The sequence below is a fragment of the Diabrotica undecimpunctata genome, chromosome 6, assembly GCF_040954645.1.
Source record: "Diabrotica undecimpunctata isolate CICGRU chromosome 6, icDiaUnde3, whole genome shotgun sequence".
In the NCBI taxonomy this organism is placed as follows: Eukaryota; Metazoa; Arthropoda; class Insecta; order Coleoptera; family Chrysomelidae; genus Diabrotica; species Diabrotica undecimpunctata.
In genome coordinates this window covers 22,889,307-22,911,143 of record NC_092808.1, presented here as the reverse complement: position 1 = coordinate 22,911,143, position 21,837 = coordinate 22,889,307, and the positions used below count along the sequence as shown (strand labels likewise).

General features: G+C 33.8%; 1 protein-coding gene across 2 annotated transcripts in view; it reads left to right on the top strand.

The window, feature by feature from the left end:
• The window catches only part of LOC140443283 (2-oxoadipate dehydrogenase complex component E1), a 95,726-nt gene that overhangs the window by 33,078 nt on the left and 40,811 nt on the right, over positions 1 to 21,837 (top strand). For both annotated transcript variants that reach the window (XM_072534438.1, XM_072534439.1), the window contains 5 exons: positions 2,336 to 2,557; positions 12,518 to 12,675; positions 15,342 to 15,477; positions 17,629 to 17,760; positions 17,820 to 17,940. In XM_072534438.1, coding sequence (XP_072390539.1) covers positions 2,336 to 2,557; positions 12,518 to 12,675; positions 15,342 to 15,477; positions 17,629 to 17,760; positions 17,820 to 17,940 — 769 coding nt within the window. The remainder of the gene's footprint in view (positions 1 to 2,335; positions 2,558 to 12,517; positions 12,676 to 15,341; positions 15,478 to 17,628; positions 17,761 to 17,819; positions 17,941 to 21,837) is intronic.

Genomic DNA, 21,837 nt, shown 5'->3' with positions numbered 1-21,837 from the left:
GTACCCCATTCTAGAGGCAAGCGAATTTGCATATTACATTGCGGGGGACAACATGGATGGGTGAACGATGCGTTATTATTGAGTTCCAAAAGTATTAAAGGCGGTTCGCTAGACGACCACCAAGACATCGAAGGGACGCTTTTTGAATCGTGGTTTGAGAATACATTACTCCCAAATTTAAAAGAAAATAGCGTGATTGTTATGAACAATACATTATATCACTCCAGATACACTAAAAGAATCCAACCAAACAGAGTAGAAAGGATACAATTCAAGAATTTTTAATAGCCGAAGACCTATATTTTGAAGATCATTACACCAAAGATTAACTAATCCAGGTTCTTCATACAAAAGTCGTAACTAAAGAATATATTGTAGATAAATTAGCCACTAACAATGGACATATGGTTTTAAGATTACCTCCATATTTTGTGATTTACTGTAAGTTATCATAATCAATTACCTTCAATTAGTTGGGCGAATAATATGGTTATCATATTATCTTCAACTATCTGGGCGAATCTGCGTTCGATTATTTCTTCTCCTGTAGTTAGGGTTAACTACTGATTTTGCTTTCAATCTAAAGAACATTTAATATTTGCTTACGAACTTTCAATCAGATATTAAGAACTTCTAAATTTCGAACATTTAATTCTCAGTAAATCATTAAACAACGGTGCGAGATATATAATTAACTTAACCAAGTACGGGTTGGATAAATTTTTATTTCTGTAATCTTTTGGTATTCTTTGAATTTAACTTTAATTAACTTTGTGTTATTTGTTACTCATTTTTTTTTATTTACTGTACCCAGTATCTCGAGACATGCCCATTAAACAGCAAAGAGAGACTTTCTTTAATCAACTTTAGTCTAATATTTTCAAATAGCATCAGACTCCCTTCGCTGAGAATTTAATTTGTCTATGATTCCATTATATTGTATTTGTAAATCTATTTATCAATCATAATACTGTTTATTTTTTATATGTATACCACCATTTAATTATTGATGGTGTATTTTTATTACTTGAGTGCACATTCAGTCGCCTACATCATTGTGTTGTTGAATATATTGTTTTTGTTTTATGTTTGAATTTTATTTGTCGACTCCTAATAAGTTTCCTGATGTAACAATCATCATCATCATCATCATCCAGCCCCATTTTCACATCCATTGTTGGATATAGGCCTCCTCCAAACGTCTCCAGTTCTCTCTATCTCTAGCTGCTGCAATCCAGTTTGTTTCTATTCTCCTTAGGTCGTCGGTCCATCGGGTGGGTGGTCTGCCTCGACTTCGCTTGTCGGCTCTTGGTCTCCACTCCAATAATCTCTTCATATAACAATAACATATACTCTATATAACAATAACTCTGAATGTTTGCTTTTTACCTTCAATTATTACTATACCTTCGACCAGAAGAAAGATCAGGCTGATTAAGTTTCGTAGGTAAGTAGGTAGACGGAGTCCACCTAATATATTTATTATTTGTTTATATAGTGTGTTGACCGAATTTATTTAATAATTAACTGTTGGTATCTTTCCTTGGATTTGGTCTCAGAACCAAAATATTTTTCCTTATCTTTTTTCTTTTCTAAGTCTAAGTCTTATCCTGTCATATCTTTACTTATTTCGTCCGTTGGACCTATTCCCGGTTCCAAAAGCTAGTTTCGAACCCACGACTCGCTCTCCACCAACCATCTGGCTGCCGTCCGCCGTGTCTCCATTGGTGACCTTTCTAGCACCATCCAAAAAAGTTTCCGAGGTTACAATGCAATAGAACATGTAAAGAAGATTGAAAAAGATTACATGAAAAATGTCCCAGCCTTGAAGAAAATTAGTATTAATTTAACTTTGATAAAATAAAGGCAGATATCGAACACAGTTTTATTAATTAAATCTTGCCCAAGTACTTTCGCTTCCTAGAGCATCTTCAGGGTCATTTCGAGTGGTTTAGTCAGTCTTCGTCACCACTTTTCAGAGCTGCGGTGAATAAAATTACGATAGCCAATATGATAACCAACATTCAGTAATGGACATGGTATGGAGAAAAGAAGATAGAGCTAACTTTAGAGTTGAAACTATTTTAATAAACGTGATCAGTTATTTTTCGTGTTGTACTAATTTTTTCTGTTTTTTTATTACACTACATATTTGAAATGTTTAATGAAATTTTAGCGATATAGCTATATCACTTCTTTGCTTTAATTTACCTGCCCTATAATGATGTTTAATATAGTTAAAGTTTTGTTTATTTAAACCAAAATCGTTTAAGAATTAAATTTAAAAAAAAAATAATATAAAAAATATTAAATAAAAAAATATATAATATTCCAGGCTCATGGAGATGCAGCTTTTATTGGACAGGGCATAAACCAAGAATGCTTAGGATTGAGTAATTCGCCACATTTTGAAACCGGAGGTGGCATTCATTTGGTAATTAATAATCAAGTAGGATTTACCACTCCTGCTGATAGAGGTAGCTCTTCGAGGTATACCACTGACTTAGCCAAAATAATTTCAGCGCCGGTGATTCATGTAAACGGCGATTTTCCCGAGGTAAACAAAAGTATTTTTTGATTTAATTTTTTTTATATTAAGTTTTAAATTCTTCTTTTATGCCTTTTGCTAAGGGATGAGCACGTGAGTGGTTTTTCATTTCTGTTTGCGCCCCTCATAGTTACTTTCACTCACGCCCGGTCACGCAAGGAGCAATCTTCTTCATTCTTCTTTATAAAACCGATGTAACTCGAATAAAGACGTCTAAAAATGTATTATCAAATCTCAAAGATACTTTAGTTATAAATAAATAGGTTGAGTTTACCGAAAGTACAAGCTGATTATAGCCGCAAATGTCAAACATGGAACAAAAAATTTCGGTATACAGTCTGTCCCAAACCCTTCTTTCAGTGCGTCACTAATTTTGACGTCATATAGGATTTTAAGAATGTCGAGAATTATTGCATGGCATTTTAGTTAAATCTGACAGTTGAAGGATCGTAATCGGCTAAATGTGAAAATGTTATTTTTTGAAAATGTGGAGTAAAAACTTTAAGAATTCAATTTTTTTTTTAATTTACATATTAGAGGACCCGTCCTGTATAAAAAATTTTATTGTGCATTATATTGGAACGGCAGTTTGTCATAATTCCTATTCTATACACTCCAAGGAAAGTGCTTAATTAGCTAAGATTTATTTATGTATTTATTATTATTTATTACAAACACTATGGCTAAAATGTATAGTATTTAAACTACTAATGTGAATATTTTTTAGAATAATTTAAAACTTACTTCACGAACGGCAGAAACTGGTAATAAAGTTGTCCCAGCCTCTTTTTCTCATTGAAAATAATTTAATAATTTTAATATTAGTCTTTGTTCATTCTCCGTATATCTCGGCATATTTAAAATATTTTTATGACAATAAGTACAAAATTAAATTTTCACTGTAAAATGTCTAAAAATACTATCCTGGAATGACAATTATCATTTTATCAGTTGACATTGTCAAAGTACTGTCACTATCGAGACCATCTGCGTCAAATTATATTTATGCGTATCATTGATTATATATCTATTTAGCGTATTCTAAACTCCGACCAATTATATATCCGTAAGTAGAATTCGCTTTAATATACAAATACCCGTGAACGAAATATAATTTTCTAAGTTCTATGTATAATAATCACAGACTCACGTTTTTTTCTGTCACTTCTAGCTTAATGCGTTAGAGAGAATTCGATAAACTGTGACGCACTGAAAGAAGGGTTTGGGATGAACTATAGCTGTGTTGGCATGTTTTTATAATGTAGATGCTGTATGCTTCAAATATAAAAAGGTAAGGTTTTAGAAAAGTACATTCTGTTGATATTATGTTATGAATTCTACAATTTTGGATTTATATAAAACAACAATGAGTAAATATTTGTTTCTTTGTAGATTAATTGCAGTTAATTATTAGAAATTTTTTTTAGCAATTTCCCTTTGATAGGTTAGGGGATAAATTTGGCAATCGTCAAATCAGCAGTTGCCAGATTACAACATATGTTTGCAATTAATCTCGAAAGAGACAAATATTTACTCGTTATTGCTTCATATAAATTAAAAATTACAGAATTCATAAAATAGTATAATCAAAATGTACTTTTTAAAAGCTTTATCTCTTTATATTTGAAGCATACAACATATATATGCATTATAAAAACATGCCAACACTGCCAAACCGAAATATTTTTGACATTTGCGGCTATATTCAGCTTGTACTTTCGGTAAACTCAACCAATAAATAAATTTATTTATACTCCAGTCATCAGAGACGAAAATGCCACTGAACCTCTAAAATATAGGAACAAGCCGAACTTGGGAACTCGCCAAAAAGTACATTTTTTACACTCATTTGTTTATAAATAAAAATTATCAACAAATCCCACGCAGAAAATGGTTAGAACATGTTTGTACCTATAAGTATTTTACATTCAGTAGCTTTTAGCAGTTAGCAAAAAAAAGCTTTTTGAGTGTCACGGCAAAAACCTTATTACCCTGGACCAATCGTAGTAAGTGTTTTTAATGACTAGTTCTTCTTCCTGGTAGATTCGTATCAGCATATCTCCTCGTTCGATCCTTTTTCCCAATCCAAAATGTCCTACCAACATCATCTAGGTACCTTACCCTTTCCTACCTTGTCATTAAAGTCGCCATCATAAAATGTGGAATAGTTTGTGCCGGCGCATCTTAACTGGCTCCCGAACTCTATAAAACAACTTTAATCCTACATGAATTGGCTCCCAAACCCATACATGAACTGGCTTCCACCCATTACAAAATCCCCAGAAATTGAATCTCCTTCTGAATCTTGAATTTTGAGGAAAAGAGATATAATATACACCAGAAATTAGAAATTAGTAGTCGTAAACAATTTATTTGTTCATTAAACTGTAACTTACAGACTATACAGGTTGATGCTTTCTTGACATATTTTTTACAAACTCAAAACCAGTTATACGTTCTTCCTGTAAAAAACGTATTTGAGGTTCAATGGAATTTCTTTTAAGATGTATTAGTTTTCGGTATACACTTTTAGGGATACTACTTCTTACTTTAACTCTTACTTTAATATAGGTATTTATTTTAACATTTTTCAGAACCTCCAAAAATTGGAAAATGTTTGGATGGCAAGTATAAAACAAAGAATTTAATTTTAAATGGAAACTCTCGCATGCATTTGTCGTTCTTTGTAGAGACGTACTCTTTTCGGCACATAGTAGGTGGAAATTTGGCGTCTTCAGCAATGTAGTTCTCCTCCAAGAAATCTACAAATTTTTGAACTGCTGGGTAATATTGCTTCAATATCAATCGCAAAACAATCGCCTACGTGTTCGGAGTCCAAAAAAGAAAGACTAAACACTTATTTTAAGTAACACGAAATGCCTGATTTTTTTAAATATTCCGTAGTCAAGCCCAGCTTCTGAATCTTCGTTACCTATTAGACTAACAACCGTTGAATGACAACAACATAAAACTACAACACATCTTTTTAAAACATAATGACGGTATTAGATTTTTGTTTTGATACAGGGCAGCGACAGCCGCTTATACGTTATTTCGACCTCTTTAGGTCTCCTCAGAGCGCTACCTAAAGAGAGAGAGTATAGAGACCTAAAGAGGTCGAAATACGTATAAGCGGCTGTCGCTGCCCTGTATCAAAACAAAAATCTAATACCGTCATTATGTTTTATTACTTTACTTCGGTTGGAGTACCAGAAACTGAATTCACTACGAATTTTGACCATGATGAACGGCATGTGGAATGCAATTTTAGATTCCCTTCCGAGTAATTCATCAAGCTGTTTGCTTCGCAAGTTTTAGGAAACACAGTGGTAAGAATTTTAATTCGGTTTCGCCAGGTAGAAATCGTTTGATTTCTCTTTTTGTTTACATCTTTTTAACTTCCGATGTATGAAAGTGTCTTAATACCAAAGGAATGGCTTAACTTAGAATTCATAGCTATATTAGCTTAATGAGTCACTAACTAAAAATATTCTTAAAGATCACAGAATCGAATTTATAAAAAATGTGAATTAGACATAAGTGACTCTCAGTTTGGATTTAGAAAGGTCCTGGGAACAAGAGAGGCGTTGTTTGCGATTCAAACACTCATTCAAAAATGCCTCGATCTCCAGGAAAAAGTATTTCTGTTTCATAGACTACCAGAAGGCTTTTGATAAAGTCCAGCATGAAAAATTGTTGTATTAATTACAGAAAATGAAGCTAGATGGAAAAAATCTGGTGTCCGACAAGGCTGTGTCATGTCTCCATTGCTCTTTAACTTAAACTTTGAATGCATATTCAAACAAAACCCCAGACGACTAATGGTTATGGGGGAATAAATGTTTGTTTTATTAGGAGAGCTATTACTTTAAGCAATTACTGTAATTTAAAGCAATTAACATTTCTTAATCTGAATTTGAGAGAATAGCTTTTCTCCCTATCTATATTAACTCTCCGTTTATTTTAACTATAATTTTAGAATTATTTTGAACTAGATACAACATATTCTCGATCAAATATCATTGCAAAACATTCAATTTATGAGAATTAAATCAAAATGTTAAAGTCAAGTGTATGGTCCATATAAGAATGAATTAGAGGTTAGAATATTAATAACAACTTATACACTCATGGACAAAATATCGAAAATTTTTTTGGAATTTTTTTAATTTTTTTTGAAAATAAATTCTGGTCAATCAAGTCGTTTATTGTGAAAAAGAATTTATTTTAACAATGTTTAATGAACAATTTTAAATTTTTATGCGGAGAAAATTGCAAAAAAAAATAATGCTTAATGCTAGGTAAATAAGGTTTTTTTACTCTAAACTTAAATGCTAACTTAAATTGCTTAAACAAGTCTTTTTAATTAAAACAACGAGTATTCCCCCCTCTAGCTTTTATTACTGCTTGCATCCTTCTTGGCATGCTTGCAAGTAAATTTTGGACATACCCTTGCAAATAGTATTCCATTCATCCTCTGCAACAAGACGAAGCTGCTGTATCGTATTTGGAACGGGATTTCTTTGTCGTATGCGGCGTTTTAGCTGATCCCACATGTGCTCTATTGGATTTAAATCCGGACTAAATGATGGCCAATCCAATCTTTGAATTTGGATCTTATCAAGATAAATACTAACTATGGCAGCAGCATGTGGTCGAGCATTATCGTGCATTAACATGAATCTATCATATCCAATGTAACCAACATATATGGCAAAACATGATCTTAAAGGATATTTTGAACGTAAGTGTCACCAGTCATTCGTCCAGTCACTTCCACAAGTGCGGTGCGCCCCTCCCAACTAATACTTCCCCAAAGCTTTATGCCACCACCTTCAAAACTAACGGTCTGGGTAAGATTGCAGGTGGCGAGTCGTTCTCCAACTCTTCTGTAGACGTGGTTTCGACCATCTGGCTTATATAATATGATTTTGGTTTCATCAGTGAAAAGAACATTTTTCCAGTTGTCGATATTCCAATGAATATGTCTTCTTGCAAATTCTAAACGACGAGCTTTATGATTTTGAAAAAGACGTGGAAGTTTTGTAGGATGTCTAGGTTTTAAGTCTGCTTCTTTTAATCTTCGTCTAACTACTTTTGAGCTCACATTAACTTGTCTGACATTTAGTAGCTCTTTTCTGAGGTGCATCGATGTTATTGAGCTATTTCTTGTAGAATTAAGAACCAAAAAACGGTCATCAATTGCGGTTGTGCACCTTGGACGTCCCTGATTAGGCCTTAATACAAAATTTTCTGTCTCGTGGTACCTTTTCAAAATATTCGAAACTGCTGATTGACTTCTCCTGAGACGCCACGTGATATTTTTTTGTGTATACTCTTCCTTGTACAAAATTACAATCTGTGCTGCTTGGGCTTCATCGCAGTGTCGAATTGGTGGCATATTTGTTTTAAACTTAGTTGAATCAAAACAATATTTAATTAAACTTAATAGATTAAACTAAAAATAACCGAATTACTATGATTTTTTACCTTTTTTCCGTTACGTGAAAAAGGTTTTTTATAATAAAATGCACGAATGACAGTAAAAGCTGAATAAACGTCAAAATAAACGTCAAAATATTTCAAACCAATTGAGTATATCAGCCTACTATATGAGTAAAATCAGTAATCTAAAATATATGTATTTTGAAATAATATTGACTACACAAAAAGAATTGAAAAATTCCAAAATATTCGATATTTTTGTCCATGAGAACAATATCAAGTATGCAGACGATACCGTTCTGATAGCAGAAAAAAATTACAAAATATGCTATAAATAGACAGAGTTAATAATGCAAGTGAAGCAATGGGACTGGAATAAATCTTCAAAAAACTATAGTAATTGTGATTAGTAAAACTGATGAAAATTGTCGCTTTGACCTAAATAACACTCAATTATAATAGGTTCAAAAATTCTGATACTTAGGAGTAGTACTAAACGATAAGTGGGATCCAAATACAGAAATAAAAACACAAATAGAAAAGGCTAGGAATATGTACAATAAATGGAAGAAAATTATATAAAGTAGAATTTCACTATTTGGGAGAGTGATTCATCGTTTAAACGCTCAATATCCTCAAATTTAAATGTACACAGCGGCCCTCGAAAACTACCCATTTTCTCAATTGCAATTTGCGTTTTCTCATAAGAAATTACACAATATATAAGTAGTATATTTATTTGTGCTTCTCTATAGAAAAACTGACCAGGAGTTGTCGTACAGTGTAGCCAATTCTTGTTCACAAGTAGTAATTATCGTCATACAAAACCTGTATTCTTCCACGCAGCGATTATTACCGTCATAAAAATACGAAAAAACATGATTTTTTCAATAGTAAAAATTAAGCATAAAATTGTAATTAAATAATTTATATTTATATGTTCTGTTTCGTTACATTTTTAAATTAATAAAATAAAAATCGATATTTTAAAACAATATTTTTCAATCGTTTGGCAACTTTGGAATTAGCGACGGAACTCCGTTTCAATTCCGACCCACAGAAAGCCGAAAAACTAGTTTTTGTCGATCAAGTGCCCATCAACAATAGCTCATTTACATTGGCGTTTCTGAGGGTAGGGCATATGTTGCATTTTGTGAATATATTTTATGCGATAAGTATGTGTTATTGATAAAACGTGTTATTGATACTACGAGTGTTATAGTTTGTCGTTTTATAGTAAATTTTTAGTTATATTCTGTGATTATTTGGTTTGAGTTTTATTGGAGTTGGACGAAAAACCGAGTTGTTCCAAGAGAAGACAGCAAAATTCTGATGTTGATTCCAAAAATGAAAAGCCGCAAAAGAGACGGAAAATGCTAACGCCCGAAGAGAAGTTAATGATACGAAACGTTTATGAAGGAATTGTCGGCAGAAAAATGGCATTAAATGTTAGCCAAGCGGTCGACATTTGTAGCAGTTTAACAAAAGTATCCGTTAGCTGTATTTATCGTGTACTTAAAAATACATCGGAAAATAAAAAGCAAGAAAAAGGTAAAACTAGAGGTAGGAAAAGCATTGTTTTGGATGACGAGACAAGGAATATTATACGTCGAAAAATTCATTTTATTTTCGGAGTGAAATTCCAACACTGAAAAATATTTCTCAAGAGCTCGAAAACGATGACTTCTTACCCAAGATATCTCGTAGAGTCTTAATCAGAACCATGCGCGAAATGAACTTTCGATATGTAAAACTCAACAGAAAAAGTATGCTATTAGAAAAAAATAAAATTATTGTGTGGAGAAGAAAATATTTAGAAGAAAAACGCAAAAATCGCAGCACTGGACGCAAAATATGTTATTTGGATGAAACCTGGATTAACGAAGGTCATACAGTTGGAAAAGTTTGGAAAGATTTAAATGTCAAAAGTAAACGCGAAGCATTTATAGAAGGCTGATCTACAGGATTAAAAGCTCCATCAGGAAAGGGATGGCGTTTAATCATCACTCATATGGGAAGTGATACAGGGTTTCTTGATGATGGTTTTCTTCAATTTAAGTCGAAAAAACAGGTGATTATGAAAGAAATTGAAAGGAAGGATTCAAGAATGGCTTACAGAAAAGATGATTGCATACGAAGAATCAATGCTCAAAATTTAGCTACTTGACATTACACGGTTAAGGAAAAGTGAATATCTTAAATATGCTGTAGATGAAACTGCAAAAGATTATGGTGTCAAGGTTCTGCGTCTACCACCTTATCATTGCGAACCTAATCCCATTGAACTTATCTGGGCGCAAGTGAAAGGAGAAGTAGCACGCAATAACTAAACGTTCAAATTAAACGATATTAAGAAACTTTTGATTCAAGCAATCCTCCATGTAACTCCAGAGAAATGGGCTAAATGTATAGGCCACATAATTAAAGAACATCGTATGTGGGAACTTGACACCCATATCGAAGTTTTACTAGAGCCAATTATAATTACACCAGGTGGTGAAGATAATGACAGCGATAGCAGCACTGCATCTTCAGATTTAGACAGTGAATAATATTTTCTAATAGTTTAATAAGAACATCAGCATATAAAAACACCAAAAACAAAAAAAAAACGAGAAGAACATAGTAAGTGTGTATAGTGTTTGTGTTTAAATAGAATAGTACAATGTTTTGTTACATCAAACATTATTTTTATTTTGTTTTATAGAATTTTATTTTGTTTTATAGGATTTTATTTTGTTTTGTTTTATACTGTTTAAGTGTTTTGTTCATTTTATTTAATAAGACAATATGGCTCTTGGCGAACACCCATTTAAAAAAAGTAACGCGCCACAAGACATACCTCTGGGGTGGTGTGGAAACTGTCTTAAAATTTGTTTTAAAAATTTTTTATTGTGTAACTCTTTAAGGACGGGTCACGTCAAAAGACGTTTTAGCGTAACTTCCGCGACAGCCGGTTGGTATCAGTAAACTTTCTGCAAAATTACTTGTTTTTTATACCTTTTTGTTTGTGGCATTCTGTATTTTTAGGGGAATGTAGGGAATGAGCCACAAAATATTTATTCATATGTTTATTTATTGATGTTTCGATCTCTATATCGAGAGAACGTTTTCAATTATACAAATGATAGTAATATTTATTTTCTATGGCTTTTCGCTTGTCGTTCTGTATTTTGAGAAATAATGTTGGGAATAAGCCACAATATATTTATTCAAATGTTTAATTTACGGAAGTTTCGATCTCTATAAAGAGACCGTTTTCAAACATACAAATGACAGATATATTTATTTTTCTATAGCTTCTTGTTTGTGACATTCTATATTTTTAGGGAGAAGGTTGGAAATAAGCCACAATATATCTATTTACATGTTTAATATACTGACGTTTCGATCTCTATTCCGTTTTTAAAGATAGAAAAAAAAAGAAAATAAACAATGTAAGATTATAAAAATATATAATAATAAACAAATAAAATAAATGTAACTATCATTATTTATATCTTTGAAATCGGTCTTTGGATATAGAGATCGAAACGTCAGTAAAAACTTGTAAATAAATATATTGTGGCCTATTTCGAACATTAATATTTGAAAAATAAAATATAATTAACGTTAAAATAAAAGTGAGTGTACGTCACTGGATTTTCATACGTCTTTCCGCATTTCTGCGCCTTTAAACGATGAATCACTCTCTCAAATAGTGAAATTATACCATAGAACTGAAAACTAAGCTTAGACATCCGAATTAGAGTTATTAAATGCTATGTTTGGTCAGTCCCTCTGTATGAAGTCGAAGCCTGGACATTAAAAATCAATATCATGAGACATTATCGCAGAACGCTTAGAATATCATAGACATAACATATTACGAATTGAACAGTATTAAACACCATAAATAGATACTTAGAACTTATAACAACGATTAAGAAAAGCAAGACCTCGTACCTAGGCCACATAATGAGAAATGACAAATATATTCTGCTACAAATAATAATTGAAGGAAAGATAGAGGGCTAAAGAGGAGTAGGCAGAAGAGCCATGTCATGGCAACTTGTAGAAATTATATTTAAAACTAGCATGGGTTTTTCCCATTCACTAACATTTCAGTCGCTTGCATTTTCTACGAAGATATGATCAAGTACAAGTAAGACGCAGAACTACCAATAAACTAATTTGAAATAAGTTTGCGGCGAAGGGTATACGAATTTAAAGAATGATGAAAAAATCCAAATAAAATTCATCGCCTAGCTATCTAAATTTCCAAGAATTTTATCTGGATCCAATTCACGCAAACCCTTTTATCTGTAGAGAGCTTATTATCTGTAAGCGGGAGCCAATTCATGTGCATGTGCACCCGTTTGTGAAAATTGAGGCATATAAAAGAATACTCTCTCTCCATTCCTTCCCAATATTTCTTTTATTTGTGTAATAAGACAGGCGTCTACTATTTTTTAATATTCAATTATAGCTCTGTCTGAGGCCGATTATAAAATAATATATTATAAACAAGTACTTTTATTTTAGGATGTTTTAAAGGTAACAAGGCTAGCGTTTGAGTACCAAAGAACATTCCGCAAACAAATCTTCGTCGATATTAATTGTTATAGACAACATGGGCATAACGAATTAGATGATCCCACCTTTACGAATCCAGCTCTTTACGGTATTATTAAAAATAAAGAGTAAGTTATTTATAATCAATTTGTAAATCATATTTAATTCAAACAAATTTCGAACAACTTTTTTTTGTAACAAATCATATTCGCGTTCTCAAACGACTATAGGTGGCAGCACTTGTTTTGAAAGATGACGGACGAAATAGGGATATGTTGAAATTGAATATTTGATAAGGAATTACTTATCTTCTGATTACTTTTCTTCTTAACGCTCATTATTTTTAAAATTTGATGAAATTTATACCAGTTTTAAACTCTAATTTACTCAAATTTTTGACATTTATCCCTATTTTATTAGTTATCTATTTTGACAGCAGTTGGCAGCACGGTCGTTTGATAACGCGAATAAAATCAGCGAAATGTATTAGCTATTAAGTGTACTTAATAGATTATATTCAAAAGTTCATATATATTCAAAAGTTTTGTATTATCCAGCTTCTTAAATGAAAGGTTGGGACATAAATCATAGTCCAGGATATGATGGTTTTCTGTTGAGAATTCTTTTTCTATACATCTCTGGAGGTGCTTATCACCCCAACTCGGGGGGTGGAAAAGTTTATCAAAAACCATGGTAGACGCTAGAATAGTGAATTTTAAGGCAAAAATGTTCTTTAAAGTTTTTTCAAAAAGTAAATATTTTTGGAGTTATTCGTTGACTGAAAGTTACCAAATTACATGTCAAAAAAGCATGTAAACGGGTTTTCGCTAATAACTCCAAAAATTAAGATTTTGTCAGTAAAACTGTTTGGATATAAAATAAAGCTCATAAAATAAGGAGATTCGTTTTTTATTATTACCTTAAACTTTACCAAAGTTATGACTGTTCGAAGTAGACTTTTGTTCATCGAATACAAAAATCCAAACATATGATGTTGAATAACCAGAAAAAGGTTAGTTTTCATGGAAAACGTATAAAATTTTTTTTAAAGATTCAAAAGAGGGTTTTCTGACGAGGATACTGTATGCGAGATACAGAATTTGCGATGGCTGCTGTATCGGATTCACGGGCATGCTCGTCAGTGTGAAAATAGTAGCAGTGCAGTGCGGTTATATTTTTGGATTATGGATGTCGAAGAGTGTGTTATGCTGTGGTACATATTAAATAAAAAGAAAAAGAAACTGAAAAGACGACGTAATTTGTGGGTTCATCCTATTGTAGAATTAAGAGAAACCAAGGGAACGTATAATTTGCTGTATCAAGATTTATTGCAAGATCCATCGAAGTTTTTTAATTATTTTCGAATGTCTGTGCAGTCGTTTGAAGAACTTCATAAAATTTTGGAAATTCAATTGAGTAAAAAAGACACAACTATGCGTAAAAGTATTTCATCAAAATAGCGGCTTTCTATGACTTTAAGTTAAAGTTAAAGTCTATGACTTAAATTTAAAATAAATCTGTGTACTTATCTCCAAGTTGTAAATTGTTTACCTCGCCCTAAATAAAAAATGACCGTATTCCTTTCACAATAATGTAGTTTTATATTCGTTAAATAATCAAAATTCCAATTAGCAAACTTTTAAAACTAAACTGTATACGTATGAAACAAAATACCTATGTATTTATAATAAAAACATGTTTATTTCTTACCATATTCATTTTGCTATACTGCAGTCACGGCCTCAAAATTGTCGCACATTTGCTTAGAAATTTCGACCCAGCACTGCTGCTTTTTATTTCTATTGCAGTAATCTGGCGATGCTGTATCCCATAGACAGGGATTTGATTGTACCAAATAAATAAATTTGTCATTATCAAACACAGCACGCTCCATTATTTAACTATATTCAGAAAACACCTTCTTTCTTTCGTTGCTCATTCACAATTATTCGACAGAAAATCGATTCGTGTCTGAAAGCGTTCATTTAACGTAATGTTTCTTCTGTATCTGGCATACGCATTCAGTCGTCGGCGACAGGAAGGTCCAAGATACTGAATTCGGTATCTCGCATACTGTATCCCTCGCGCGTCCCGTGTGAAAAGCTCCATTTGAGTCTATGTCATATCTGCGTCTCGGATACGCGTATCTCGGATACAGTATCCTCGTATGAAAGGGGGCTAAAGTAAGGTCCGCTTATATTTTTTGTGACGCATAAAATAACAAACACACCCTCGCCAAAACCACTCTGGTTGAAAATATTCGTTGTTCATTTACAATTTACTTCATTTAAGTATATACAAACATTATATTTTGGAAGTTTAACTGGTTAAGAAAGTTTAGTTTTGAAAAAATCTGAGTTTGAAGTGAAGAGACAGTATTTTTGGAATTTTTAAAAAAATCCACGTTAAAATCCACACTAAAATTAATCTCTTTGCTTTATAAACTTCATTTTATATCCAAACAGTCTTCCCGATAAAATTTAATTTTTTGGAGTTATTTGCGAAAAACCGTTTAAAAACATGCTTTTTTGACGTGTAATTTTTTTGATAAACTTTTTCCAACCCTAAGTTGGGGTGGTAACCATCCCCAAAGGAAAAGTACATATTGGCATAAAGTAGATTTTTATCTTTGAGCTCTTTTTCAACTGCTACCAAAATTTCAAGCAAATCGATACATATATAAAAAATTCTACTACTACTATTCTACTACAGAGGTTTTCTACTATTTTTACCGTCATATCCTGCACTAATTTTTATAAAATATAATGCTAGGTTATTAATTAAAAATTTTTAGCACCGTTCCAAATGTATACAAGCAAGTATTAATTAATGAAAACATTGTAACCGAAGAAGATTGCCAAAAAATTGTACAAGAACATGAACTTTGGTTAAATGAAGAACTGAAGACTGCTGAAAATTATCAACCCAAGGTAAAGTAATAGTTTTTTATTTTCGGATCGGAATAAACAATGTTGATCCTTTAATTTTGTGCAATCCGTCCGTTCCAGATTAGTGTAGTCAAAACTGTAATAGATGTAGAAAAATTGATACCGTATTCTGATTTATCATATACGTGAAAAAAAACATCTCGCACAACACACACACACACACACACACACACACACACACACACACACACACACACACACACACACACACACACACACACACACACACACACACAACAACTTTTGTAGAACCCCAGCTCCGAGTGACATGTGTGTTCCAATGGAACAGTGGTACCCACATGTCGGAAGATCAAACCGGTCACACTTCGTAAAGGACTAGTACCTTTCTGACTCCCCAAGCTATAACCAACCTCCTCATTACAGGACAGAACGAATGGGGAAGTTTTGTATCGAAAATTCTTTTGGATGCCCTGGGTAATGAGACATCGTCTGTTTTACTTTATGTTGTTAAGTCATCTGAATTTAGGGGTAGTTAAAAGAGGTTTTGACTCTATGAATGACTAAAGTTAATTTTTACATGAATTTGGACTTGTGTCCCATAATGTATGTCCCGGACAGCGAGTCACCGACCTAAAATGATTTCTGTTCTCCTCGCCTGCTGAGCGCCCGAAGGGTCTGGCCATGAGGCCGACATTTGTCGGTACGTGACCTTGCAGCATTTGAAATATATTGAAATCCCCTCGTATATGTATTAAATTGAAATCCCCTTATATATGCATTATAATAAAGAAGAATTTTTTCGATGTTTCTTAGTTCGTATCTTTCAATTTAAGACCCAAATAATAGTTCGTTCTTTTCACGTCGCCAAGGCGATAATAAATCATTTAATTGTTTGTTTATGTCACAGGCGCAAATTATTTGATATTTCTTTGTTCAAACCGCCCGATATTGCGTTTTCAAATTAATAATTTACGTCTTAATTTCCGTTGTGTTTTGTTTATACCCAAAGTGCTTTGTTTATTCTAACTTATGCGATCAATTTTTAAAGATAATTTCATCACTCTCGCTGAAGCTGCGGTCAAGTCAAGAGTGATAGGCTCCAGCGTTATGTCCAAATTCACGTCGAATTTGTAGTTTTCTTTTTTTATCCCTTTTCAGGGAAATCTTCGTTTTACGTTATGGAAAACAATTTTAGTAGCAGTTAATTAGTTAATGCAGTCTAATTCTACCTGTTCCTGATTTTTAAGAGGCAGAGTCATAAGTTTTGTGTCCAGTGCCGGCTTCGGCCTCAAATGGACGCGTCGTCTGTGTCTCATTCTCTCCTATCTCAACCTGCGACAGTCCGAACCACCACCCATCCCTTATCATTTTCTCCGCCATTTCTCTCACGGAATCAAATATTCTTCAGTTACACTCTCTTTCAAACTTCTCTCTCCGCCCAACTCTCACATTCCAGCATCGTGTGTGTCACAGTATCCGAGAGACCACAGTAAAGGCACTGATGTGACTGTGCCCTCCTAAACCAGAAAAGGTAGCTGCGAAAACAGCCATAGCCTGTAAGCATTTGCGTCAGAAAATAATCCAGCTGCTTCTTCCCATAGTCCACCCAGCTTCGAAGGTGAGGGATTAGTGACTTCGTCCACTCCACCACATCATGTGCTGCCTCCCACTCTTGTTGCCACTGGCCGATTGAAACTAATCTCCCGGCCAATCTCATCTTAGTCATCTCTTGCTCTCCAATGTTTCGTCTCCTACAACTAAGAATCTCCGGTCCCTTTTACCTGCCAGCACATGTAAAGGAACACAGCCTGTGATCACCCACAGAGCGGTAGCTGACACAGTCCTATAGGCACAGGTTACCCGCAGCAGACTAGTTCTGTCGATGCGTACCATGAGCCTCTTGTAAGTTGGTATTTCTACCGCCTCACTCCAGACTAGAGCCGCGTAGAGGACGGCAGACTGCACAACACCGTGAAGCACCCTTCTCTTTTCGGATTTGGGTCCACCGATATTCTATCCTCCATTATCCTCCCTAGCGCAGCCATTCTCTGAATAGCTCTGCAGGTCACCCTCCTCACATGTGCGAAATTTTCACAGTTAACAAATGGTCACTGGTACTAATCCCTTTCTGAGTCAATAATATATGTTTTATCGCTGTGATATTTGTTACAGGACGTCTATTTTAAGAAACAATGGGAAGGAATGAGCCAACCAGGAGAGGTGATTAGCACTTGGGATACAGGCATAGACACAGATTTAATGACGTTAGTAGGTAACGCCTCAGTAAAGATTCCCAACAATTTTGTAAGTTGTAAGAATAATATTCTAAAATATAATTTCATTGTTTCACTATTTTGTTTTAGACAATACATCCAACTTTATTAAAAACTCATGTTAAAAACAGGCTTAATAAAATATCAAATGGTACTAATATTGACTGGGCAACAGCTGAAGTCTTAGCTGTAGGTTCTCTTCTATTCCAAGGTAGGAAAAAGTCATAACAATCTCTAAATAGTCCAGGATATGACGATAAAAATAGTAGAAAACCTCTAAATTTTTTATATATAGGTACTTCGATTTACTTAAAATTTTGACTGTAGTTAAAAAATAGCATGGCAATATGTGCATTTCCTTTGGAGATGGTTCCCACCCCAAACCGGGAGTGGAAAAAATTTATCAAAAAAAAAACTATGGTAGTCACTAGAATAGTGGATTTTAAGACAAAAATGTTGTTTACGAGTTTTTTCTAAAAGTCAATAGTTAATCGTTACTGAAAGTTCACAAAATACACTTCAAAAAAGCATGGTTTTAAACGTTTTTTCGCGAATAACTCCAAAAATTTAGATTTTATCGGGAAAACTGTTTGAATATCAAATGAAGCTTATAAAAAAAGAACTTTTGACAACTCAACTTTGAACAAGTTGAGTTTTTGAACAACATATTGCTTCAGCGCCCTCTATAAATCCAGTTTTAATTCCAGCATGGAGTATATATCTGCAATGATATTATTTAAATGTTGATATAACAACTTATGTTAATACAACAAACCTTTTGACATCCGTTTTAGTGGTTTTAACACTCTTTATATTTATGACCAAGATCCCATTTTGAAATATCCAAGTTTCATCGAGAAACACGAATTAGTATATACCTTCATCCTTCGCTTCTTTATAAGTTCTTAAGAATTGTCCTCTTTTACAAACAACGTTAGGTAATTCCATAAGTCCTCGTCGTGGATTATCCTTCATCCACTCAAATCCAAGTTCTTTGACCAATCTTTTTAAAGAAGTGCTACTACCATTAAATAATTCTTTATCTTTCAGTTGGGACCACAATAATTAAACCGTTACGTGCTGTTCTAAAAGCATACCTACAGAAATAAAATTATGTTAAATGTATATGTTTTATAATCATACTTACTTCTCTGGTACATATTGTAAATGGTATTGCGAATAGAGCTTGTATTTAAAGTTGTTGTATTTGTTACTCGTTTATTAGTGCAACGCTTTTTCTTTGGTGACTCGAACTGTTCACCTTTTTTCTGCATTTGACATATGATGCTTACTGTTCTCACACTGATTTTTAAAGCAGCAGCTACACGCTAAAATAATACAAATTTTTCTAAAGTAAAGTAATGATATTTTATTCGCATATTACCTCTTGCACAGCATTTAAGCGTAACAAAGGGCCATTATTGTTCATTTCTTCTTCAAAATAGTTAACTAATGAAGCCACAAGTTTTTTGCATCGACTATTCAGTTGTTTGGTCATTCAGTATGAAAACATCATACGTGTTAATATCAACATAAATCAAACGCCAGTGACAATTCTTGGAGTCTACGCCATCTCAGATGACGAATCAATTGCTGCTAAGGACGAGTTTTTCGAAAAATTGAACGACATAATCACCAACATAGGAAAGTCACGAGAACTGATAATACTGGGAGATCTGAATAGCCGGGTGGGTCAAAGAATAAACAGTGAGGTGATCGGTCCCTACGGTGAAATAAACCTGAATGACAATGGAGAAAGGCTGATCCAAGTGTGTCAGAGTCATACTCTGAGAATAATGAACGGCTTCTATAAACACAAGGATATTCACAAATACACATGGGTACAACATACAAGGAATCTAAAATCGATCATTGACTATGTAATAGTCAAACAAAGCACTACCTTAAAAGTGAATGATGTAAGAGTACTTAGAGGACCGACGTGTGGTTCCGACCACTATATAGTTAGGACAAAAATGGTATTTCCTTTTAAATCTAACAAGAACAATAACGTTAATGAGGAACCTCAACAAACAGAAGTGATAACGAACAAACGATATAACTTAAACAGCCTTATCAACGAAAGCACAAGAAACCTATACCAGCACAGATTAGACGAAAAGTTGCTACATAATATAGAAGACCAGTCAGTAGAACAAATTTACGAAAACATAACGAGTAGCATCAAAGAAGCAGCAGAGGAGGCCATTGGACTAAAAACTAATTCCGCTAGTAAAAAACTTTGGTGGAATCAAGAAATTGAAGAACTAGTACTTCGGAAGAAAAAAGCATACCACAAATGGCTAAATACAAAACAGGAGTTGGATAGAGAAGAATACAAAGATATTAAAAAAAGAACACGACAACTAGTAAACACAGCTAAACGAGAAATGTGGGACAAAAAATGCAAAGAGATAGACACATATATGGGAGGTAGAAAATGCTCAGAGACGTGGAAATTCCTGACAAAAGTTAAATCAAATGAAAAAAGAGAAACAAACATACAATTAATAACAACAGAGAACTGGATCCGACATTACGAAAATCTATTAACAGAAAACAGAGAGGAATATAGAGAAATGTCTTCAACTGAAATACACATACAGGGAGAAACGATAAACATCGATGAGAGGACTGTCATAAAAACGATACAACTACTAAAAAATGGTCGAGCTGCAGGTCCGGAGGGAATTTCAGCAGAACTAATCAAATGCGGCACTAACAAACTGTTTGAACGATTAACCTGGTGTATAAACCAATATCTAAACGGTGCACCAGTCCCGCATGAGTGGAAAGTATCCTTCATATCATCTATACATAAGAAGGGAAGTAAACTGGACTGCTCAAACTATCGAGGTATATCAGTAACCAGTACCTTAAGTCGCCTATATGGAAGGATACTTCGAGAAATTATCGAACAAGAATATAAGGAACAAGAAGAAGAGGAACAATCTGGCTTTAGAGCGGGAAGGAGCTGCACCGATAATGTGTTTGTTTTGAAACAAATAATAGAAAAAAGATCAAGTACCAATCAAGAAACCCACCTTATGTTTATAGACCTTCAGAAGGCCTATGATACTGTACCCGCTAAAAAGCTATGGAAAGTTTTGCAGGAAGCAAACATTAACCACACAGTAATTAACGCCCTTAAACAGCTTTATGAAGGATCAACGTCGGGAATAAAAATTGGAAATAGACTTTCAAAAAAATTTCCTGTAAACAAGGGACTCCGGCAGGGGTGTTGCATATCCCCCACATTGTTTAAAATCTACGTGGCGAAAGCACTGTATCAGTGGAAAAGAAAGTGCAGAGGAATGGGCATTGACCTGGGAGAAACTTGCCTATATACCCTACAGTTTGCAGACGATCAAGTCCTTATAGCCAACGATAAAGAAGACCTGACATATATGGCCAGAAAACTACAGGAAGAATACAAGAAGTGGGGTTTAGAACTCAATACACAAAAAACAAAATATCTCCCAATAGGCGCAGAACTATCCAACATTCAGATGGACACAACCGAAATTGCATTCTGCACTGAATATACCTACCTAGGAATTGATTTCGACACCACAGGCACAGACAATAGGGAAATTAGAAAACGAATAACCCAGGCCCGTAGAACAATTGGATGCCTTAACGGAGTTCTTTGGAGCTCAGAAATTGGTAAAAGACGAAAATACAATATATATGAATCTCTCATAAAAACCAGCTTAACCTATGGTACAGAGACATGGAGACTAACAGAAAGCAATAAAAGAAAACTCGAAGCAACAGAAATGGATGTATTTAGACGATCACTTCGAATATCTAGAGCAGACAGAATTAGAAACGATGAAATAAGAAATCGGATGGGGGTAGATGGATCACTGGCAACAGACATAGAAGGGAAACAACTTATATGGTATGGCCATGTTCAAAGAATGCCAGAAACAAGACTACCAAAAAATCGCCATGAAATGGATACCACCAAATCGTAAGAAACGAGGAAGACCAAAAAGAACATGGAAGGAGGAAATAACAAAGGCAATGAGCTCCTGAGACTTGACCGAAGAACAATGGAATGATAGAAATTCGTGGAAATTAGGCATCGGACAACGACGCAAGA